The 26,126-nt window shown below is 41.5% G+C and overlaps 1 protein-coding gene across 1 annotated transcript in view; it reads right to left on the bottom strand.

The window, feature by feature from the left end:
• Positions 1 to 26,126, bottom strand: part of LOC136115730 (small conductance calcium-activated potassium channel protein 2-like) — an 89,758-nt gene that overhangs the window by 29,986 nt on the left and 33,646 nt on the right. Inside the window, 2 exon segments of the mRNA XM_065861936.1 lie at positions 468 to 578; positions 21,145 to 21,286. Coding sequence (XP_065718008.1) covers positions 468 to 578; positions 21,145 to 21,286 — 253 coding nt within the window.

Raw genomic sequence — 26,126 nt, forward strand, 5'->3', positions numbered from 1 at the left:
GCTGGTTTTGTTTGCTTTTAATTTCCTTTGAGTTTCATGAGTCTGAAACTACCAAAACACCACTTGGATATACTATTAAACTGATATTTACATTTATATGAAGGATAGCTGAACAGAATAAACCTTAAAATTATATATATTCCTCATATACTGCATGAAAGTTTGTCAGTTTCATATATTTGTCTCTAGTTTCACAAATGTTAACTGTTGATTGCCTCAATTATCTTCCAGCTGCAAGGACCCTTTATAGAAGAATACGCAAATCCTCAAAATCTTCTGAGAACCTGCTGTTGCCCTCAACTTCAAAGAGAAGCTCAGGGCATTCAATTCCTCCACATAGCACCTTGCAAAACCACACCCATGAAAAAGTTCAATAAGAGAATGGAGTATGAAACCATTTAAAACAAATGCAGAAATAAATTTAACACATGTTTCCTTTTCAGTTGTGAATATAAAGTATGACTTACTCTTTTAGTTAGCTGGGTGTCCATCATGAAATTATGCACATGTTTTTCAGCTTTGGTAAGTTCTAACTTCCTTGCAACCACAGCTACCACCAGTGCAGTGCACCCAGCACCCTGAAAACAATAAAACAAACCCCCAAGATGTTACTACTGCATTTTGCAGAGTTTTTAATGGAAGCTTCTCCTTTGCTGTAGAAATGTGGCAGGAATCAGGTGATTGATCCCTGATAAACACGCTACAGCTATTTCAGTTCAGAATAACAGAAGTCAGCAATTGCAGGCTAGTAAACTGTCAAGTCATCAAAATAAATGGCGATCAACATTATTTAAAAGTTCTGTTTTTTTCCCTTCAGGGGTCGAAAATTCAAACACATCCCATCTCTAGTGCATAAACAAAATGGGTGATCAGAACAATTTTAAAACCTAGAATATTAGTAAAGAAATGCAGAATACCCTATTCTTAATTGTCTAGAGCAGGGGTGTCAAACTCATTTTCACCGGGGGCCACATCAGCCTCGTGGTTGCCTTCAAAGGAACGAATGTAATTTTAGGACTGTATAAATGTAAGAATAGTTACATTTATAGGTAAGGCTAACATTAGGGTTGCGTTTACTATAGGGGTTTTTGTTCATGAAGTTATTATTGTTGTTGATTTTAGAACTTTGGTTGTGTTGAGGATAAGGAATACGGTGGCGGTTATTAAGGAGTATAAATAGAAGGCTAATAAGGTAAGGTTTGGGTTGTAGAATGATGATAATTGCTATTCAGCCTATGTGTGAAATGGATGAGAAAACTAAGTGGGGCTATGGATGTCACCTATCTTGAATTCTGTAAAGTCCTCCACAGCAGCCTTCTCTCTAAATTTAAGAAGTATGGATTTGATAAATGGACTGTTTGGTGAACGAGGAATTGGCTGGATGTTCACATCCAGAAGGTAGTGATTAATGGCTCAGTGTCTGGATGGACACTGGTGACAAGTGGTGTCCCTCAGCGGTCCGTATTGGGACCAGTACTATTTAATATCTTCATCAATGACATAGACAGTAGGATTGAGTGCACCTTCAGCAAATTTGTGCATGATAACAAGCTGAGTGGTGCAGTTGACACACCTGAGGGATGGGATGCCATCCAGAGGGACCTGGACAAGATCAAGAAGTGGGCCCATGCAAACCTCATGAGGTTCAACAAGGCCAAGTGCAAGGTCCTGCACCTGGGCCGGGGCAACCCCCAGTATCAATACAGGCTGGGGGATGAAGGGACTGAGAGCGGCCCTGCAGAAAAGGACTTGAGGGTACTGATGGATGAAAAGCTGGACATGAGCTGATAATGTGTGCTCACAGCCCAGAAAGCAAATTGTATCCTGGGCTGCATCAAAAGAAGCGTGGCCAGCAGGACGAGGGAGGTGATTCTGCCCCTCTACTCAGCTCTGGTGAGACCCCACCTGGAGTACTGCATCCAGATCTGGAGCCTTCAGTACAGGAAAGACATGGACCTGTTGGGGAGTGTCCAGAGGAGGGTCACAAAAATGATCAGAGGGCTGGAAGACCTCCTCTATGAGGACAGGCTGAGAGAGTTGGGGTTGTTCAGCTTAGAGAAGAGAAGGCTCTGGGGAGTCCTTATTACCATCTTTCAATACTTAAAGAGGGTTTTTAAGAAATATGGGGAAAGATTTTTTACCAGGGCCTGTAGTGATAGGACAAGGAGTAATGGTTTTAAAATAAAAGAGGAGAGATTCAGTCTAGATATAAGGAAGAATTTTTTTTATGATGAGGGATATGAAACACTGCCCAGAGAGGCTGTATATGCCCCATCCCTGGAAACATTCAAGGTCAGGTTGGACAGGGCTATGGGCAACCTGATCTAGTTGAAGACATCCCTGCTCATTGCAGGGGTGTTCGACTAGATGACCTTTGAAGGTCCTTTTCAACCCAAACCATTCTATGATTCTCTGAAAGGGTGATAAGGTCAATAGCACAGCTGAAATGCCTCTATATCAATGCCCACTGCATAGGAAAGAAACAGGAGGAGCTGGAAGCCACTGTGCAACTAGAATACTATGATCTAATTGCTATTACTGAAACATGGTGGGATGAATCACAGACTGGAGTGCTGCAATTGATGGCTATAACCTGTTCAGGAGGGACAGGCAAGGAAGGAGGGGAGAGGGTGTTTCCTTCTATGTAAAAAAAAAAAATAATAATTGATTGCACAGAGCTGTCTTTGAAAAACAGAAATGAACAGTTTGAGAGCTTGTGGGTGAAAATTAGAGACCAAGCCATCAAAGGAAACCTCATGGCTGGTGTTTACTACAGGTTGCCCAATCAAGGGGAAGATGTTAACAAAGTGTTCTTATTTAAACTATAGGCTCTGATCCTGTTGGGGGACTTCAGTCTCCCAGACATCTGCTGGAAAAGCAGCACAGCAAGCTGTAAGCAATCCAGGAGAGTTCTCGACCAGAGGAGAAGCATTACTGGACCTGTTGCTCACCAACACAGATAAACTACTCAGAGATGTCAAGATTGGTGGGAGCCTGGGCTGCAGTGATCATGCCCTGATGGAATTCACAATCTTGAGGAACATGGGCCAGGTGATAAATCAAGACCCTGAACTGCAGAAGAGTGAACTTCCAGTTGTTTAAGGAATTAATGGATGGGACCCCTTGGGAAGCTGCCATCAGGGATAAAGGAACTGAACAGAGCTGGCAGCTCTTTAAGGGCATTTTTCTTAGAATGTAAGAGCTCTCCACACCCATGTGAATGAAATCAGGCAAGGAAGGCAGGAGACCAGCAAGGCTGGGTAATGACCTCCTGTTCAAACTACAGTGTAAGAAGGAAATGCACAGGTAGTGAAACAAGGGACATGTATCCTGGGAAGAATATAGGGACACTGCCTGAAGGTGTAGGGATGGGATCAGGAAAGCTAAGGCACAGCTGGTGCTGAATTTGGCAAGGGATGTGAAGAATAATAAGAAGGGCTTTTACAGGTACATTGGTCAGAAAGGAAGATTAAAAAAATGTACCCCCCCTTGCTAAATACAACAGAACTGTTGACAACCAACATGGAGAAGGCTGAGGTTCTCAACAATGTTTTTGCCTCAGTATTCAGTGGTAATCTCTCTTCCCATATTGCTCAAATCCCTCAACCTCAAGGCAGGGACTGGGGGAATGAAGTCCCTCCCATCATAGAAGAAAAGATTCAAGACTACCTGAGGAACCTGAACATACACAACTCCATGGGACCCAAGGAGATGCATCCCAGGGTCCTGAGGGAATTGATTTATGCAGTTGCCAAACCACTCTCCATCATATCTGAAAAGTCATGGCAGTAAAGTGAAGCCCTAGTGATTGGAGAAAAGAGAAACATCACACCCATTTTTAAAAAGGGTAATACGGAGGACACTGGGAACTAAGGACCTGTCAATCTCAGTACTGTACCCAGTAAACTCATGGAACAGATCATCCTGGAAGTTATGCTGAAGTCATATGGAAGAGAGGAAGGCGATTAGAGACAGCCAACATGGCTTCACCGAGGGCAAATCATACCTGACTAATCTAGTGGTTTTCTACAATGGAGTAACTGCATAAGTGGTCAAGGGAAGATCTATGGATGTCATTTACCTGGATTTCTGTAATGCCTTTGATATGGTCCCCCACAACTTTCTTGCCTCTAAAGTGGAGAGATATGGGTTTGATGAATAGACTGTTAGATGGATAAGAAACTGGTTGGATGTCCGTGTCCAAAGAGTCAGTCAACATCTCGATGTCCAAGTGGAAATCAGGGTTGGTACTGGGATCAATAAAAATACCTTCATCAGTGACATATAAAGTGGTATTGAGTGTATCCTCAGAAAGTTTTCAGATGACTCCAAGATGAGTAGTGCAGCTGATTCACTAGAGGGAAATTGACAGGCTTGAGAAGTAGGCCTGTGTGAACCTCATGAAGTTCAACAAAGCCAAATGCAAGGTCCTGCACCTAGATCAGAGCAGCCTTGTAGAGAAGGACTTGGGGGTGCTGGTGGATGAAAAATTAGACATGAGCTGGCATTGTGCACTTATATTCCAGAAAGCAAATTGTATCCCGGGTTGCATCAAAAGAAGTGTGGTCAGCAGGTCAAGGGAGGTGATTCTCCCCCTCAATTCCACTCTGCCGAGACCCCACCTGGAATACTGCATCCAGTTCTGGGGTCCACAGTAAAAGAAAGACATGGACCTGTTGGAGCTGGGCCAGAGCAGGGCCATGAAAATGATCAGAGGGCTGGAACACTTCTCCTATGAGGAAAGGTTGAGAGAGTTGGGGTTGTTTAGCCTGGAGAAGAGTAGGCTCTGATGAGACCTTATTGTGGCCTTTCAATACTTAAGAAAGATGGAGAGAGACTTTTTACCAAGGCAATGGTTTTAAACTGAAAGTAGATTTAGATTGGATATAAGAAAAACATTTTTATGATGAGGGTGGTGAGACACTGGGACAGGTTGCCCAGAGAAGTCGTGGATGCCCCATCAATGGAAGTGTTCAAGGCCAGGTTGGATGGGGCTTTGAGCAACCTGATCTAGTGAAAGATGCCCCTGCCCATGTGTCCTGGTTTTGTTAAAAAACAAGTTTCTCTTTTAGTGAATTTTGCCTGTCAGCTAAAGCCTTCATATTAGCTGCATTTTCCTGGAGAACCAGATACATGTTTTGGTAAACCTAGCAATGGAATGCAAACTTATTGATAAGCACGGATGGACATCTCGTGAGAGGGGCAACGAGAAACTGGTGACCGAGAGACTGACCAATGGTGTATAACATTCCATTCACATGAATACTTCATATAAAAGTGGGAGATCACAAGGATCTCGTCCCTTTTCCCTTTTTCCTTTTCCCTTTTTTCCTCATGGCTGACATTAGGAGAGGACCTTGCTGGTTGCCCCTGCGAACTGAGGCCTAGTGAGAGACTGAATCCAGCTCCAGTTGGCTACAGAGCCTAATCCAGGACTTTGGGTGCTAGCTCTGCAGTTGCTGAGACTTTCAAGATTGGTTTTGTATATTTTGTATTATTTTCTCTATTCTTATTAGTAGCATCAGTAAAACATCTTTAATTTTTCCAACTCTCTTCTCTTTGTCCTTCTTTTCCTCCTGATCGCCTGTCCTGAGTGGGAAGGGGGGAGAGGGAGGGGCGAAAGGGGGAAGTGAGGGGGGAGAAGAGGTTAACAATACATCTGCCAGGGTTTGATTGTCACCCCGCAATCTTAACCCTCGACACCATGGCAGGAGGAGTTGGACTTGATAATCTTTAAAAGTCCCTTCCAACCCAAACCATTCTATGATTCTATGAAAATGACAACAATGAACTGAGCAATTTCTGCAATCACATTGACTGCCCCTGGAGGGGATATATATTCCTGGAGCGTGCTATTGTTGAGAAAGGAAGCAATACAATGATTAAGTGGTTAGCTGAAAGTCTCCTGGCAGCTTTGGTTTAGCTGGACTGGAAGTGAATTGCAGTGTTTGGTGCTGTAGCTGTCACAAAAACATTCTGCTATGCTTCTTTGTAGCTGAAAGAAGGTAGCTGACACATTTCTTTCTTATTTCCATTGGGATCCACTGAGGGAGAGAGAAGGTCTGCATTGCAGGCATATGGCTCTGATGGGAAACTTAGCTCTGCACCAGAAAAGGCACAACATTCTTCCTGTTGCTTTGCATAAAATAAAAAGCCTGTATGAATTTTAACAGATACACTGTTCATTTGGCTCTCTAGAAGGTGGGTTTACAGGTTAACCTTTGTGTGCACATATGCCGGCATGTCGCAAGAAGAGCCAGAGGCCACGAATGCATTGCAAAGAGCAAGTTTTATTTTAGTTACCTCTCTGTTGGGGGATCTCCAAAGTTGCATCTAAGCTCCCAGGCAGAGGTGACATAAGCGGGGACACAGGTGCTGCAGCAGTTCAGCCCTGCTGGAAGATCACTGGGCCTGCTGAGCTTCCCTGTATTTCAAGGCTTCAGGCAGGCACAGTCTCCCACTCTTTCTCACAACAAAACAGGAATCTCAGACATAGTGATAAGATGCCTAGAGTTTCTCACGGGCCTATGTTATCTAATACAGAGGTTCTACTCATCAAGCACACAAGATCAGTAAAACAATTACCATGATGTATGTGCTTTTTCTACAGACAGCTACAAGTCACTTGAGCGTATTTACATTTAACTAATCTCCTCGCCAATCTTCCGATATATTCCCATACAACCTTGGATGGCTGCCAGGTGCCCACCAAGCTGCTCTATCCCTCCCCCTCCTCAGCAGGATGGGGGAGAGAACGTAATATGAAAAACTCATGTATCAAGATAAGGCAGTTTAGTAAAGGAAAAGCAAAGGCTGCACACAGAAGCAAAGGAAAACAAAAATATTTATTCTCTACTTTCCATCAGCAAGCGATGTCCAATCACGTCCTGGGAAGTAGGGCTTCAGTATGCATAGCGATTGCTTCAGAAGGCAAATGCCTTAATAACAAATGCCCCCCTCCCCAATTCCCCTTTATGTTAGCTTCTGTTGCTGAGCACGACATCATATGGTATAGAATATCCCTATGGTCAGTTATGGTTAGCTGTCCTGGCCGTGTCCCCTCCCAACCTCTTGCTCACCCCCAGCCTACTGGCCTTACTGGCCTTTAGGGGTGGGGGGTTTGAAAAGACAGTCTTGATTTAGTGCCTGTACTGCTCAGCAGTAGCCAAAATATTGGTGTGTTATCACCACCTTTCCAGCTACAAAGCACAGCACTATGGGGGCTTCTATGGGGAAAATTAACTCCATCCATTCAGGGAGAAAATTAGAAGGGCCGAAGCTCAACTAGAGCTGAGCATGGCCACCACTGTGAAAGGAAACAAGAAATGTTTCTGTAAATATATTAGCAACAAGAGGAGGGCTAAGGAGAATCTCCATCCCCTGATGGATACAGAGGGAAACATAGTGACAGAAGATGAGGGAAAGGCTGAGGTATTAAATGCCTTCTTTGCCTCAGTCTTCAATAGTCAGAACAGTTGTACTCCAGGTAACCAGCCCCCTGAGCCAGAAGACAGGGATGGGGAGCAGAATGAAGCCCAAATAATCCAAGGGGAAATGGTTAGCAACCTGCTATACCACTTGGACACCCACAAGTCTAGGGGGCCAGATGGGATACACCTAAGGATGCTGAGGGAGCTTGCAGAAGTGATCACTAAGCCACTTTCCATCATCTATCAGAAATCTTGGTTAACTGGGGAGGTCCCAGTTGACTGGAAGGTGGCTATCATGACACCCATCTACAAGAAGGGCTCAAAGGAGGATCTGGGTAACTACAGGTTTGTCAGTCTAACCTCAGTGCCAGGGAAGATAATGGAGCAAATGACCTTGAGTAACATCACACGGCACATACAAGAAAACCATGTGATCAGGCCCAGTCATCATGGGTTTATTTTTACTTTCATATATTCAGTATTTTTCTGGCTACAATTGCCTTCAGTGGAGTTTGTCTGCCTGTCCCACAGCTAGAATTTGTTTCCAACATTTAAACAGACTCTAATCTCTAATACAGCAGATTAAAAGATTCCTTTACTTCTCATTAGTCTGTAATGCTTTTAGCAATGTTGAAAAAAAATCATATGAAGAGTATTAAATGCCATATACAAATTATGAATTTGATTAGATACTCCCAGACACAGTAAGGGGTACTGGTGCAGGAGATAAGTGTGAAGTAAACTTTCTTTTTTAATAATGCAAGATGAGTAATTGAAAAGATTCCTGTGAGAGCATAAAAAGTAAAAGTTTATAAAACAAAGACACTCCCTTCTACAAGAGAACCTGTAAATGATGGTAGTGGTAACTCAGACAAGACCAAGAACTCAATGCATGCTGATAGTTAGGCTTCCGGGAAACCTTCAATGATCACAACATCTGAGAAGTCCCCTGGAGATCATGACAGTCACAGTGAAATCTTTCCACCTGGCATGCAAAAACTTTTTTCCTGAGCAAGAAGGTGAAATTTGATTTCCCTTAACCAGCAGGCAGAACAGCATATAATGCTGTTGATAAACATTAATATTTTAGGATGATGGCTGCCAAGGATGTCCAACATGTGTCATGGAAAATCATGCAACCCAGACAGTAAAAATACAAAACTTTCATGAAAATGCATGTAAAGGTATATAAAAAATTGTTGCATTGAAATTCAAAGTTATTACAGATGGAACCAAACCAAGTTACATTCTTTCAAAACCAAACAAAAGCTTTTATAAATCAGTCAGCTCCAGTCATATTTATGTAGCAAAAAGATATCTTGGGAGAATTGCTCTTTATTCCAGTCAGTAATTGACTGCCTTTGAACTTGATGAAATGTAACTGTAATTTCTAATTAAATCTAAATTGGAAACAGTTTTTTCCTGTCCTCTGACACTTAAAAAACTTCCCTTTTCTATTGGGATGAAATAAAGAGCTTCTGAGGGAGTATTTTATTTTATAATTCTAAAAGATGGTTACATCTTCCAGAAGACTTTGTTTACTCAGAGGTAAAAGAAAGCCTCTGCTTTTCTCTCACATTACAGGTTACTGCACTAACCACTACTGCCTCAGAGACTGATTGCTCATTCTCTCTGTAGCTACTCAACTTTATTTTAATAATTATATATTCTCTTTACTTCAGTTAGGAATTTCACCCCAAGAAGCCACAGCCATAAAATAACATGGAAGTGTTCCTGAGAAAAGTTTACACTTTGGAAAATTGATATGCTGGAACAATAATAAAGGAGCTAAGGAAATTCTGACTTCTAATAGTTTCAACTCTAATAATTCAAGCATCCTTAACTGTCTTCTCCATTTTATGTTTCTGCTTGACAGATTTTCCAGTTAGATTGTATTGTGTTAGAAGGATTAAACAAAAATTGTTTTGAATCCTGAGGTCACTGATGTTTATTATTGAATTCTCAGAATCAAATTAATTATATTATATTGAATTCTCAGAATCAAATTAATTATATTTTACCATGTATCTGAGAAGTGGACTTGAAACACTACCAATCTGCATGAAAAGCTTTTAATATTTTCTTATACTCTCAGGAAGTAAAAACTGAGCTGTATTCTAGATTTTTGAGATTGTCATTGACAAAACTATTTACCACATTGCTTTGACTTTTTGCCACCAGACACTAGAAATGCTAAAAATGTTGTAGATTCTTGGTAAATGTGCAAAATGTTCTAAATAAACCTTTAAATGGCAATATTATTCTCTTACTGCTATCACAGAAGACTGAGTTGCTTCTATAATTTCAGTCATACATATCTACCCACAAGGTAATGTATTAATCATATCTTTTCAGTGCTTTGAGCATAATTCCAAATACATTTTCATGTTTTATGAATTCTGTGTTTCTGCAAATAATTAAAAAAATAAAAAGTGTTAAGAAAAGATTTCCTAAAAAATCCCACAATGTTCTAGGCATTACAATGCAAAATAATTTATAACCTTTGTGTACATGATCCATAGAAGGTTCTATAAAATAAGTTTCACATTTCACTGTTCAAATCCAATGTTTACCTTTTTTTTTTTTTTTTGTGAATCTTTCCAGAAGATCTTCAGCCAATGTTAGCTCTGAAGTTAGAATCTATTTTTTTCTGCGGTTTTTTTTTTTTTTAATTTAGTAACCATTAAATTTCAAAGATGTTACAAATAAGATTTTGCTACCAACATAAATCAGATGTTTCAAAATTATTCTATTCCAGGTACTATGTTCTTGCAGACAGCATGTTTCTTTATATTTGTTGATAAGACTGGGTGGTCTGAGATGAAACCTCATGAGCAAATGACACAATTTAACCTTACTTGAAGAGTTCCCCTTGTCATACAGCATAAACACCTCATTCTGGTGGCATTTTTAGCACATGTACGAAAGGAGCTGCAGTCCTTTAAAACCAAATGCAGACTTCTGCATGAAATTTAAAAATTGCTATAAGAGATGTTTAAAAACTGTATCTGCGTAATTTTTAATTCACTGTTTAGAATTAAAAAGTTAGTATTCCAAAGGCTAGATTGTACACACTGACTGCATTGTGACTGCTCTAATAAGAGTTATTCACCTACATGGATGGGGTTCAGATCTGATAGTTAAAAGATGCTACTTTAAAATTTTCCAACAGAAACATCTAATCTCCTCACCTACCTCTATGATGCATCTTCAAGAACATCCTCATATTTTTTTGCTTCTTTGATAGGCTTAATGATCTCTTTGGAATTCATTTCAATGAGAAGCATTTAAGCTGCAATTTCAGCAACAGTGAGGCCAACATGAAAATCTTACAGGATATCTATTTCATCAAAAGTAGTCTTCATTCAAGTTATAGCAAACTACTCTGTGCATCCTGTGATAAACCAGTTAATTGTAACTCATCCATTTTATCTTCTACTTATTTGTTCCAAATGTAATGAATTTTAATATAGACAAACTCCCTTTTCTCATACTAGACCAGGAGCTATTCAATATCTTCCATATTATTCAGATATTTTTATATACTTCATTCATTCAATCATTCATTCATTTCAATTCTTCCCATCCTACAGTCAATAATTATACATCTTCCCATGGCTTCTGATGATTGCCTCCCCTTTTATTTCTACCAGTTTCTACTTCCCTTCTTTACATTTTTGTTATCTTCATTATATACTCCTCATACAGCAAGAAAAAACTGGCAAAATACTCCAAGGCCCCAATGCTATAAAATAGTTAAGCAGATGAAAATACTATCCATGTATTAGCAGTGCAACTGAAGTTAATAACAGCACAAATAAAGTGCTCCACCTGTGCACCAGCTGAGCTCAGCCTGCTGAACAGGAACTGAGAAATCGGGCAGGTATGCATTGATAACCACTGCATACTCAGTATCAAAATTGAGACAAGTTGCATGGCCTTGTGAAAATGGTGTTGGTCTCCCCATCTATTCTATATCCTGTTATGATACAGATGATGGCACTCATATTTCTATTCATCAATCACTCTCTGAGGGCCTAATTAATGTATGAAGAAGGCAAAGGGCACATTTACTATCTAATTTATCATCTACCTGCTCCATAGTCTGTTAGTCTGCATAGACTGAATAGACTGCTTCCTAGTGAAGTCTCGTCAGAACAACACTGACGGGTGATTTAGAGAGGTACTCAGTTCAGTTTCTCTTGCCGGTATATAAACAGTATCTGTATTTCATGTTTTACGTTCATGATGAACAGAGAGTTTTGGCTGGAACTCAGGAAAAAAAAAGGAGAGTTTATGACCTTTGGAAGAAGGAGCAGGCCACTCAGAAGGACTACAAAGATGATGGGAGGTTATGCAGGGAGAAAATTAGAAGGGTCAAAGCCCAACTAGAGCTGAATATGACTACTGCTGTAAAAGACAATGAAAAACGTTTCTATAAATACATTAGCAACAAAAGGAGGGCTAAGGAGAATCCCCAACCTTTATTGCATGTGAGGGGAAACATAGCAAGAAAGGATGAGGAAAAGGCTGAGGTACTAAATGCCTTCTTTGCCTCAGTCTTAAATAATAAGAACAGTTGCTCTCGGGTTACCCAGCCCCGTGAGCTGCAAGACAGGGATGGGGAGTAGAATGAAGCCCCCATAATCCAAGGGGAAATGGTTAGTGACCTGCTACACCACTTAGACACAAACAAGTCTATGCAGCCAGATGGGCTCCATCCAAGGGTACTGGGGGAGCTGGAAGAAATGCTCACCAAGCCACATTCCATCATTTATCAGCAGTCCTGGCTAATCAGGAAGGTCACAGCTGACTAGAGGTTAGCAAATGTGATGCTCATCTACAAGAAGGACAGAAGGAGGATCCAGGGAAATACAGGCCTGTCAGTCTGACCTCAGTGCTGGGGAAGGTTATGGAGCAGATCATCTTGAGTGCCATTACACGGCATATACAAGACAAGCAGGTGATTAGGCCTAGTAGGCACGGGTTTATGAAAGGCAGGTCTTGATTGACTAACCTGATCTCCTTCTATGACAAGGTGACCCACTTAGTGGATGAGGAAAAGGCTGTGGATGTTGTCTACCTAGATTTCAGTAAAGCCTTTGACACTGTTTCCCACAGCATTATCCTGGAGAAACTGGCTGCTCATGTCTTGAACGGGGGTACTCTTCACTGGGTAAAACCTGTCTGGATGATGTCCTGGTTTTGTTAAAAAACAAGTTTCTCTTTTAGTGAATTTTGCCTGTCAGCTAAAGCCTTCATATTAGCTGCATTTTCTTGGAAAACCAGATACATGTTTCGGTAAACATAGCAATGGAATGCGAGGTTATTGATAAGGACAGACTCACATCTTGCGAGAGGGGCAACGAGAAACAGGTGATGAAGAAACTGACCAATGGAGTATAACATCCCATTCATGTGAATATTTCATATAAAAGTGGGAGATCACGAGGATCTCGTCCCTTTTCCCTTTTCCTTATGGCCGACATTAGGAGAGGACCTTGCTAGTCGTCCCTGCGAACTGAGGCCTAATAACAGACTGAATCCAGTTCCGGTTGGCTGCAGAGTCCAATCCAGGATTCTGGGTGCTGGTTCTGCAGTTGCTGGGGCTTTCAAGATTGGTTTTGTATATTGTGTATTATTTTCTCTATTCTTATTAGTAGCATTAGTAAAACATTTTTAATTTTTCCAACTCTTGTGTCTCTGTTTTTCCTTCCCTCCCAAATGCCTGTCCTTAGTGGGAAAGGGGGGAGAGGGAGGGGTTGAAGGGGGAAGGGGGGAAGAGGGGGTTAACAATACATCTGCCAGGGTTTGATTGTCACCCCGCAATCAAAACCCTCGACAGATAATTGGCACCCAACGTGGGGTGAGAGAAAGGGGTAAATGTGGAGATTTTTGGACTTTCTACTGCTCTGACGTACCTTTCAATTTTCTTGGCACGGTGCCAACTCATAGAGTTGTGATACTCACCCGTCTGTTTGCTTCAGATATTATTTAGTGGTATTAAGGCAAAGTGAATTACATTGATTTAAAGATGTTATGGGATACGTTATATCAGTTATTTTCTACATTGTGCTCAGCAATCCCATACCTATGTTGGGCATTCTTTCTGAATCGAAGTATTCATTACATAACAACAAGAAACTGGACGATGGTTATGATGACACTGTGTGGTTTGGCACTGGTTTATTCATTATACTGCAGCCACTAATGAATTTCTACTCGTTTCTGCTTTACCTTGAAAAACCTCCGGGAGAGATTAAAGAGCAATACAGCTATGTGTTTGCTAATTGGTCAAGTGAATCTTTAGAAAGGCTGACTAACAATACTTCTGTTTTTTCGCTAGGACAGTTTGCAAATGTTTTAGAGAGCTTTGAATATCCTTGGAGCTTTGAGAAAAATATAATGGTTTGCTGAATGTGTGTCAGTTTGTGTTACTGTTAAGAGAAATGAGGTTCAATAGGAGGTTTGCGTCTCTTTTTAGTCCTGAGATTTGCGGTGCATCTTCGGAAGCTTTAGCAAAAAGCACTCCTAGCCACTCGAGAAGAAGCAAAACAGCAAAAGCTGCCACTGCAGCCTCTGTCCCCCCAACCGCGGCTTCACAGGCTGAAGCTACAGCTCCTACGCAGAGTTCCTCTGCCAAGGTCGCTGCAGATGATGTTACTTCTCCAGCCTCAAAAGCTAACAAGGCAGCCTCTACTTCCTCACACACTGGGCACTGTTGCTGCTGTAACCATAGAAATCACTGCAACTATGCCGATGCCAGTGACAGTCATTCAGACTCTGGAAATGAATCAAATGATGGTGAGCCCATATCAGCATCAGTTGCCAGTTGTAAGAAAGTCACTAGAAAGACCACTCGAGCAGCAGGTGATGGCACAGGGGCTACAGGGCCAACATCAGCCCAAGGGGCATCATCAGCACAGGGAGGAGATGAAGCGACCACCACTTGGTCCTTTTCTCCAGGTGAGCTGAGAGATCTGCGAAAAGACTTCAGTCATTGTGAAGGCGAGAATATTGTAACCTGGCTACTGCAATGCTGGGACAATGGGGCAGAAACAATTGAATTGGAAGGTGGTGAAGCCAGGCAGCTGAGATCTCTGTCAAAAGATTCCACCATTGATAGGGCAATTTCAACTCTCTGGACCCGACTTCTGGCAGCTATGAAAGTAAGATTTCCCTACAAGGAAGACTGTATATGCACATTAAGGAAATGGAATACTATGGAGAGAGGTATCCAGTTCCTGAGAGAATTAGCTGTGCGAGAGATCATCTATTTTGGACCAAACAGCCAAGAGGGGACAGACCCAGATAGAATCAATTGTATACGACCTCTGTGGCACAGATTTGTACAAAGTACACCACCTGCATATGCTAAGTCATTGGCAGGAATGGTCTGGTCAGCCGGAGGTGTACAAAATATTACTGAAGTGATTGAGCAGCTCCGTGACTTTGAGGACAGCCTTGCTGGTTCTCTACGAGCTTGTGTCTCTGCTGTGGAGAAACTGTGTGAAAAATCTGATGACCAAATTGAAAAGCTGTTGCAAGAAATAAAGGACTCAGAAAAGACACGTACCATTCACAACCTGCACGAACCTATGTTTCGGCTATTAGGAGAAGGCGTTTCTGATCTCGAGAGAGAGGACAGAGGCAGTCCACAAAAACAGGTTCACTGTGGTTCTTCGTACGTGAGCAGGGAGAAAACATGATTAAGTGGCATGGAAGACCCACCTCAGAACTTCAGGAACAAGTATGTGAGATAAAAGGAAAAACTCCTAGGAAGGTGGCTGCTCCAGTTTACAAAAGGGGCAGAAGAGATTCTGATGCTCTTGAAGGAACCTCTAATTCACACCCAGAGACTGTGCAAAACAGGAATTAGAGGTGCCCTGCCTCCAACCAGGTGGAGGAAAGGGATAACAGAGTTTATTGGACTGTACAAATACTATGGCCTGGTACAACACAACCCCAGGAGTACAAAGCTTTAGTGGACACTGGTGCTCAGTGCACAATAATTCCTTCTAATTATAAAGGAATGCAATCTATCAATATTGTTGGAGTGACTGGGGGATCCCAGGAACTGACTGTGTTAGAGTCTGAAATGAGCCTAACTGGAAAAAACTGGCAAAAGTATCCTATTGTGACTGGTCCAGATGCTCCATGCATCCTTGGCATAGACTACCTCAAGAGAGGGTATTTTAAGGACCCAAAAGGGTATAGGTGGGCATTTGGCATAGCAGCTGTGGACACTGAGAAAATTGAACAGCTGTCTGATTTGCCTGGTCTTTCAGATGACCCTTCTGTTGTAGGACTGCTGATGGTTGACGATCAGCAGGTGCCAATTGCTACCACGACGGTGCATCGCCGACAGTATCGCACCGAGACTCTTTGATTCCTATCCAGAAGTTGATCCGTCAATTGGAAATCCAGGGTGTGATCAGTAAGACTCGCTCACCTTTTAACATCCCAATTTGGCCAGTGCGCAAGTCTAGTGACAAGTGGAGACTAACAGTAGACTTTTGTGGCCTGAATGAAGTTACACCACCACTGAGTGCTGCTGTGCCTGACATGCTAGAACTGCAATTTGAATTGAAGTCAAAGGCAGCCAAGTGGTATGCTACAATTGACATTGCTAATGCATTTTTCTCTATTCCTGTAGCAGCAGAGTGCAGGCCACAGTTTGCTTTCACCTGGAGGGGCATCCAGTATACATGGAATCGCTTGCCCCAGGGGTGGAAACACAGTCCTACCATCTGCCATGGACTGATCCAGACCACGCTGGAGCAAGGTGAAGCTCCAGAACACTTGCAATATATTGATGACATCATTGTATGGGGCGACACAGCGAAAGAAGTCTTCGAGAAAGGTGAGAGAATAATTCAGATTCTTTTGGATGCTGGTTTGGCCATAAAACAAAGCAAGGTCAAGGGACCTGCACGAGAGATCCAGTTTTTAGGAATAAAATGGCAAGATGGCTGTCATCAGATCCCCATGGATGAAATCAACAAAATTGCAGCAATGTCTCCACCTACTAATAAAAAGGAGACACAGACGTTCTTTGGGCGTTGTAGGTTTTTGGAGAATGCATATTCCTGACTACAGCCTCTCTATCGAGTGACTTGTAAAAAGAACCAATTTGAGTGGGGCCCTGAACAACGACAAGCCTTTGAACAAATTAAGCGTGAGATAACTCATGCGGTGGCCCTTGGACCAGTTTGGACTGGACTAGATGTTAAAAATGTGCTCTACACTGCAGCCGGAGATAATGGACTTACCTGGAGCCTCTGGCAGAAAGCACCAGGAGAAACTTGAGGTCGACCCTTAGGTTTTTGGAGTCGAGGATACAAAGGATCTGAGGCCAGGTTTTATTGTCACCCTGCAATCAAAACCCTCGACAGATGGGCAGGCCCAAAGAGTTGCGGTGAAAGCAGTTAAACCCAGTTGGCGGTCCGTCACAAGTGGTGTTTCCCAAGGCTCAGTATTCAGGCCACTTGTCTTTAATATCTTTATCAATGATCTGGACGAGGGGATTGAGTGCACCCTCAGTAAGTTTGCAGATGACACCAAGTTGAGTGGGGAGTGCTTCAGGGTAGGAAAGCTCTACAGAGGGATCTGGACAGGCTGAATTGATGGGTCGAGGCCAGTTGAATGAGATTCAACAAGGCTAAGTGCTGGGTCCTGCACCTGGGTCACAACAATCCCATGCAACCTACAGGCTTGGGGAAGAGTGGCTGGAAAGCTGCCTGGCAGAAAAGGACCTTGGGGTGTTGTTCATCAGCCAGCTGAATATGAGCTGGCACTGTGTCCAGGTGGCCAAGGCAGCCAATAGCACCCTGGCTTGTATCATAAATAGTGTGGCCAGCAGGACTAGGGAAGTGATCCTCCCCCTGTACTTGGCGCTGCTGAGGCCTCACCTCAAATACTGTGTTCGGTTTGGGGCACCTCACTACAAGAAAGACATTGAGGTGCTGGAGCGTGTCCAGAGAAGGGCAACAAAGCTGGTAAAAGGTCTAGAGCACAAGTCCACAAGGAGCGGCTGAGGGAACTATGGTTGTTTAGCCTGGAGAAAAGGAGGCTGAGGGGAGACCTTATCGCTCTCTACAACTAGCTGAGAGGTTGTAGCAAGGAGAGTGTTGGTCTCTTTTCCTGAGTAACAAGCAATAGGATGAGAGGGAACAGGCTCAAGTTGCACCAGAGGAGGTTTAGACTGGATATTAGGAAAAATTTCTTCACGGAAAGGGTTGTCAAGCTTTGGAACAGGCCGCCCAGGGAAATGATTGAGTTACCATCCCTGGAGGTATTTAAAAGCTGTGTAGATGTGGTGCTTAGGGACATGGTTTGGAGGTGGACTTGACAGTTCTAGGTTAATGTTTGGACTTGTTGATCTTAAAGGTCTTTTCCAACCTAAACAATTCTATGATTTACCAATGCGACAAACTCTGTACTGTTTCAATATTTTCATTAAAGATTCACATATTTAAGTGCTTTTCAAGATCCAAAATCAATTGTTCAGTATGACAGAAGACATTATTTAATATTTACCTTTTTTTCAGGCATACGAATGCTTCACTTTTTTCTTATTTTAATTTTTTTTATACATTAATTAGACTTCTTTATGGGCTTACTCTTAATGATTCTCAACTGCTTATTTTCTTTTAGTATCATCAGAATAATATGCAAAGATTTTCCTGTTTTCCAGGAGAATTTTAAACATGTCACTTGAACCAGTGGCTCAAGATAGCAATAGCTTCAGTTTTAATATCCAGAACAACTTGGTGCAATCAGCAGACTGCATGAAGTCTACTTCCTGGCAGAAGCACAATGCAGGGTTTAGCCTGAGCAGTCCGATTTCCATCCCACAGAAACCAGTTCCTGAGGCAAAAGTGGGAAGAGAGCCAGGGCATACCTGGGCTCTCTCCCTTCTATTGAGTCAAGACACATAAGGAGGCCTCCTGGGGCCACCAGTTCTGCAAAGCCAATAGTAACTCTTCAGTGGTCTGTGTAACTGCTCTTGTAACTATTTACAGATGTCTCCCTGAATTTAAACATGCATTCATATTTATTTTCCCTTCTATACTTTTTAACAGGGGCTTAATCCAAACCAAAATGTCAGTGGTATTGGGTGTTGATTACAGTAATCTACCTGTTACTTTAGATGCTAGGGAATTAAATTCTTCCTGTTGAAATCACATATTTTCCACAATAAACATGAATTAGTTACTCTACAAGATTCAGAAGAGTAGCAGTTTTTAAAGAATTATATTTAAGAGCTATGCATTTTTTTGTCTTGGAGTTTAGGCTGGATGATATGTTCATTAATATGTTCACTGTTTTACACTTCATATCTTTTGGATCCTTTACCAAAAAAAATAGCAGTAATTTCAACATCCAAATTTATCACATTGCTTCATAATTTCTTCTCAAAGATGACAGCTTGCCAAAGCCACATTACTGGTGTTCTGTAAAATTTAATTAGGGGGTCAGATTTTCATTACTGTTTTAACTACCATTACACACCAACTACCTGACCCCTTTTTTTGTTAAGAATGCTTTCTGTCTCTGGAGATATTTATCCCAAACTCATCATGCGATCCTGACTATGTAAGTACTACTGACTGGAGCCTTACTGCTTCAAATGTAGCTGCAGAATTTTTAATCATAAAAAGCAATCAATCAAAGACATGACAGTGAATATCATCTGTACCTTTTACAAACCTAATTTTCAAAGGGATCTTGTCTCAGTTGTGAGAAAGAAATGCTATGTGTGTAATAAGTATATATTAACCAGTACTGTAGCTTTTCACTAAAGCAATGGAAACATCTGCTCTAAATAATTTTACACCTGATTCCAAATGGTGCTGTCATAAGCAAAACAATAAATACAGATGAGAATTTCACCTTCTTTGTGGTTCATTCATGAGTGCATAGAAAAAAATGCAGTAATCTGGATACTGTTTCTGTTATTTTATTTGTACCTTGTTTTCATTTTAATAAAATAATACAGCCTACCCACAACCATTAAAATGTTAAGACCAGTCCAGGTGCTGCTGTCATTTGCATCAATATAAACCAAATAGCAGTGTAAAACCCATGGATGATTAGTATAAATACTAACATTTTCATTGCACTTCTGCAAGACTTGGAAACTCTAAGATTTCTGTTACAGCAAATTTTTTTCAACTTGAAAATTCCAAGAATGCTGAACAATTTGTTTTGTGTAAATATTTAAGGCAACTTAGCAGTTGTCAAGAGAGCTGTTGTCAAGGATGTAGTCAGAGATGATAATGAGGAGGGATAATGATCTAATATCTGCTTCTTGAAGTATTTGCTTCGTATTTCTGAACAGTGTCTGGGAAAAAGGAAAGCATTATAACAGGGTTCTGTACCTGTTCTGCACATCCCTGTGGCAATATGTGCTGCATGTTCTCTTATTTTACTAATGAATTTATGGCCATTTTTTATTCTATCTGGCATCAAAATCGAGCTCAAAATGAAGAACAAAGGCAAATATCACAGAAGACAGCAGATATGAGTTTAGAAAAGCCTTCTAAGTCATTCCTGTGCTTTCTGCCTGTATTTTCACCAGATTGGAAACTCTTTATTTAAAGAGATATGCATTGGACACTACCAAAATTTACTGGAAGTCTTTCTCAATAAAGGTCAATGACCTGAAACTTGTCAGATGCTAAAAGAAAAAAAAAAATAAAAGCAGCATTTGGAAAAAAAGTCTTCAACACTACAAAAATGCATTGAACTATTTTACTCTCTGAACATAAAATACACACTTTTATAAATGAGATTTACTAAAACACCTGTTCAAAAAGGGAAATTTCTTGCCACCATTTGTTTTCAGCCATAATCCCAATATACCTGTTTTAATAGAAGGTAGATATTGAAGCTGCATTTCTTTTATGATCAGTGGATCTTACTGTCATATGTATTATATATGATGCCCATCTTGAACTTCTCACAGGGAAATTTACATGGGAGCTTGATACATAACAAAGTGACAGGATCAGGAGCTTTTTTTACTTCTAATTTACTGTAAATATGCAGAAATTTCCATTAGAATTTATTGCCCTACTCCCTTCCTAACTTGGACCAAATGCTAAAATATAAAAAAAAATGAAATTAGATATGAAGTATGGCTAATAAATGTGTACTGAATATGTATAGTCTAACAATTAAATCAACGGTAACAAAAACTCCTATAATGAAAACTGCACTACTTAAATCCACTTAAAGCAATGGAAAACTATGGACCATACGTTATTAGACTTATAAGAAACAATGTAGAAAACTGCACAAGCAAAATGGTTTAGGAGACTAGCCACCATCAGAATTCTACACCTGCTAATAACTTCATTAAGAAGCAAATACAAAGCTGTAGGTTTGTTTTTCAAAGTGGTCCAATTACACATCCAAAGACAGTCAAGAAGATGTGATATTCTAACATGTAATTGAGATTTTGAAGCTGAGAATGGCATCAGGGTGTAATTGTTTCTTGTATTGTATTAAGCAGCTCTTCATTCTACCTACAGAGAACTAAATCCTTCCATTCCATTACCATGGAATGAAAGACCATGGAACAGTGCAAGTAAGCCTATATACTTTGGAAGTTATCAAATAAATATTTATGTGATGACTACCATGAGTCTGAGGATTAATTCCAACAAACTTACTCTCATATCCAGTGAATGATTTCTGAAACACTCACCATGATTCCAGTGAGTAAACAGACTCCTTTCCCACAGTATGTATTAGGTACCATGTCTCCATATCCAATGGATAAAAATGTTATTGAAATCAACCACATTGCTCCAAGGAAGTTACTTGTAACATCCTGTTGGTCATGGTACCTGAAAAGAAAAACAATTTCTTTATAGTGAAAAGTTCTGTTAATTTTTTGTGCTGTCAGAAAGAAATCTCACTAATTGGTATGTGGTGGATCAATGTTGGCTAACAGCCAAATACCCACCCATTCACTCATACCTCCCTGCTCAGCAAGATAGGGGGACAAAATAGGTTTTTGTAATGAGAAACAAAAATAAAAGCTAAAAAAAAATCACCTCTCCCCCAACCCTCTGTTTCCCAGTCTCAACTTCACTCCTTCACTCCTGACTCTTCTACTTGCCCCCCCAAGCATCGCAGAGGGGATGGGGGTTATAGTTTATATATATGTACTAGGTTTGGTTAGGACAGAGTTAATTTTCTTCAAAGCAGCTCATATGGTGCTGTGTTTTGGATTTTTTACCAAAACAGTACTGATAACACACTAATACTCCAGCTGTTGCTGAAGTGTTCGTACAGCATCAAGCCTTCTCTGTTTCTCACTCTGTCCTCCCAGTGAATAGATTGGGGGAGGAGAGGTTGCGCAATAGGCTGGGAGAAGACACAACTGGGCAGATGACCTGAACTAACCAAAGAGATATTCAATATCATATAATGTCATGCTCAGCAATAAAAGTGAAAAGAAGGGGCTTTAGGGGGTTAGCCATCTTTCGCTCGGGAACTGGCTGGGCATCAGTCTACCCATGGGAGGTGATGAGTGATTGCTTTTGTATCACTTGTTTTGTTTTCTTCTCTCTTCTTTCACTTATCATTCACTTATTAATTGCTCATTTGTTTGATCTTGACCCTCAAGTTTTCTTGTTTTTATTCTTCCTTTCCTCTTCCCCTGTCCCATGGGGAGGTGGAAGTGAGCAAGTGACTGCGTGGTGCTTATCTGTCTACCAGGATTAACCTGCAGCAACATAACAGTTTCTCTCTGCCACTTCTTCCTTCTCACTCTTTTCCCCTACTCCAGTGTGTGACCTCTCCATGGGCTACAGGGGAATACCTGGTCTGTCATGGTCTCTTTTATGGGCTACAGGGGAATCTCGGCTCTGGTGCCTGGAGCACCTCCTCTCTCTCCTTCTCTGACCTTGGTGTTCACACTGCTGTTTCTCACTATCTTTCTCTCTGCCTATGCAGTGTTTTCTGACCTTTCTTAAATATCAGAATCACAGAGGCACTATCAACTTCACTGATTGGCTCAGCTTTGGCCTGTGGTGCATCCATTACCAAGCCAGCTGGAACCATCTGTGTTCAGCACAAATGCCACACCTGCGGTTCCCCCCTTTCCCAAAAGCTTGCCATATATACCAAATACGATGGTGATAAAGCTATTCTTGTAATCTACAGTTATTTCTTTTAAAAAGAACTTATAAGTGATTCTATAAAACTCAAATACAATGACATCAACAGTAAAGAAACGAGATACTATTTTACTATTCTAATGAAATATGTTCATTTTTTTCCTTTAAAGAAAACCATCTTAAATGAATAATCTCATCTTCCAATACATATATATCAACTCAACTGGGAAGGCATAAGGACATGTTTTAGGTGTGAAACCTGCTGTTACCACTCATTCTGTGAGGATGAAAGGCCTAACGTTAATGTAGATGGAATTTTGCTTCCCAGACACCAAGTAGCTCTGCAACAGAGACTACTTGGCTGCTACTGCAGCCTCAAGGTTGAAATAACCCCTGCAGCTGCTGTGAAGCCTCAGGTTAGTTATCTGTGCTGTTGGATCCTCAAAAGTATTATTTTAACCAGTCCCCAAATCACTGTCTCACAGTGGGTCACAGAGTGCCACTAGGTGATTAGCTCATATAATAAATCCACAGGCAACCTGATTTCCACCACTGAAATCATTACTTCAGTTTTCTTCCTTTCCAGACCTTACTCTGAATGATGGAGCAGAAATGCAGAGTGAGCACAAAGATACTCTCAGGAAATTCTCTGTTCTCTAATTTGCAATATATTCCCTATAAATATCTGCAAAATACCTTCCTCTGTTCTTCAAAGTCTCTCCTATGCCCTAATGCTTACAAAAACCTAAAATCTCTTGGACTGCCAAAGACTGCAGTGACTGTTCCAAATGAAATTTTTCCATTTTCTATGTGCCTGTACTCTTATCTCTGTTGGTGTCAATGTTGTCTTTCTCACATACTTTATGCAAGTTTTTGTAGGTTTTTCTGTTATTGTAGGATATAGAACTGTAGCAGTCCACAGCTGGAGCTCCTAAGGATGACAGCGACACAAATGATAATCATAACAGCTTATACTATGTCTGGCTGGGATGGTGTTAATTTTCTTCATAGTAGCTCATATGGTGGTGTGGTTTTGATTTGTGACCAAAACAGTGTTAACACATGGACACTTTAGCTATTGTTGAACAATGCTTGCACAGCATCAAGGTCTTCTATGTTTCCCATTCTGCCCCTCCAGTGAGTAGGCTAGAGGTGGGTAAGAGGCTGGGAAGGAACACAGCTGAAACAGCTCACCTGAATTATCCAAAGGGATATTCCATACCATATAAAGTCATGCTCAGCAATAAAACTGGGGCAGAAGTGGGGGGAATCTTTCCAAAATAGTCTTTGCTCAGGGACTGGCTGGGCACTGGTCTGCTGGTGAAAGGTGGTGAGTGACTGCCTTTGCATCACTTGTTTGGTTTTTTATTTTTTTTTCCCTTTCACTTATTAAACTGGTTTTATCTTGACTATGCTGTTGCTGGTCATGATATTGACTTGTTTGCTCTCAGTGCTGGTTTATTTGGTCCCTCACCTGCTCCTGGGAGTGCTCCCTCTCTTGCTGTACATCAAACTCCAAGGTTTGTTAATGGTTGCTTATGGATTTTGCTGTTTGCTATGCTGTTTATCACTTTCTTGTGTTTTGCCTGGGAGAGCTAGGATAAAAGCACTGGCCTGGAGCCTAATCTGGTATTTGGGCTCTGCACTGCTGCTGTTCCAGTACTCTGGGAACCATCTCATGGAGATAATCAGCAATTATACCTTTCTCCTCCTCTGGGAGACACATGGTGGGGAAAATGAAGAATGGCACCTCCCCTTTCTTCTCCACAGAAGATATTTCCTGCCTTGTTGCAATGGCTCTTCAGTTTCTTGAACGTTCCTGCATAACCAGAATGCTCATATTGGTATGTACAATAAATCTGATTTCAGTTTTTCCTAAAGTTAACCAGCTGCTTGGAAATGCCACACAGGGTTGTGCTCTGAGGCAGCTGAGTCATGGGTGGCAAGGTTCATGGGAGAATTTGGGCAGATACTGAGAGCAATTTTCACCCCCAATGGTCTGGAACTTCACATCCAAACAAGCATAGAATCCTGTTGAAGTGGCAGACCACTGGAAAGAATGATACCTTGCCTGTACCAAAGAGACACAAATTCCAGCACTGTGTTTAGGCCTTGCCTACATGTATTGAGCCTGTGTCCAGCAACCTCAAAGGGACAAGAGGGTCTCACGACCTGAGGACATACAAATGGACACTGTAGCTAAGCCAGAGACTCAACCCTCAAGTATAAAAGTCATTTCTGTAGTCAAGAAAAAACAATGGAAGCAGAGGTCAACTCAGTTAGTAAGGCAGTAAGAAGCTCCTCCTGAGAAGCAGCAGGAAGAAGAATCAGAAGCAGCAGCCTGTTCTGCAGCAGAGCAGCCACAATAACAGGAGACGGAAGAGACAGAAATCATAAACAAGTCGCAAAACACCTTATCCCTATCCTTGAGTGAACTGTAAGATATGCAGAAAGATTACAGCTGCCAGCCAGGCAAGCAAATTATCAACTCATTGCTGTATAGCAACCTGGAAAACAACCAGGCCTCCAAAGATCCAGATGATGTCCAGTGCATGTGGTCCATGTGTTGGAAATTTGTACCGAACATACTGACATTGTATGCCAGCACCCTGGCGATAATGGACTGGACAGACATTGAGACACCAAGGGTGGATAAACTGGCCTATCAGCTCCAGCAATTCAAAGAGAATCTCTCTTCTTCCATAACCCTATGGGTCTATATCTCGGCTGTGGAGAAACTGTCTCAACAGTTCCAGCAATTCAAAGAGAATCTGTCTTCCTCCTTGTCCCTATAGTCCAGTATCTCTGCTATCAAGCGATAGCACATGGAGTCAGCCTTTCTCTGCTCAAGGGAACCATGTATGCATGCCATGTGCCACCCTGTGATTCTAGCTGTGCAACCACGAGAAGGACATGAGGAAGTGGGACGGTATGCCTACCTCAAACCTAGAAGCCCACTGTGAGGAAAAACAGCAGACAAAAAGGGTCCATCCAGGAAGATGACTGCTCCATTTGCAGTAAAGCAATTCCCCAGACACAGTGTAAGGGCTGATCCTACTTCTGATTCTCATAAAGGGCCTTCTGGTTTGCAGTTGCAGGAGACAGGTAATAAATGTTCTGACCAAGAATAGAGGGGCCCTGCCTCCAGCCAGGTGGAGGAAAGGGATGACTGGGTTAACTGGATTGTATGGATTTGATGGCCTGACACATCAGATCCACAGAAGTATAAGGCTTTGGAAGACACTGGTGCACATACTCTAATGCCATCAGAGATAAGGGCATGAAACCCATCTGGATCTCTGGAGTGACAGGGGGTTCCTGACAGTTGGCTGTCTAGAGGCTGAGGTGAGCTTAATAGAGGACAAGTGGCAAAAGCACCCCATTGTGACTTGCTCGGATGCCCAGTGTATTCTTGGCATAGAGTACATCTGAAGGGTACTTCAAGGACACAAAAGGGTATGGGTGGACCTTTATTGTAGCCACTGTGAACACAGAGATTAAACAGCTGTCTACCTTGCCTGACCTATCAAAGCATCCTTCTGTTGGGGGATTGTCTGCCTGT

Source organism: Patagioenas fasciata, chromosome W, assembly GCF_037038585.1.
Source record: "Patagioenas fasciata isolate bPatFas1 chromosome W, bPatFas1.hap1, whole genome shotgun sequence".
Lineage (NCBI taxonomy): Eukaryota > Metazoa > Chordata > Aves > Columbiformes > Columbidae > Patagioenas > Patagioenas fasciata.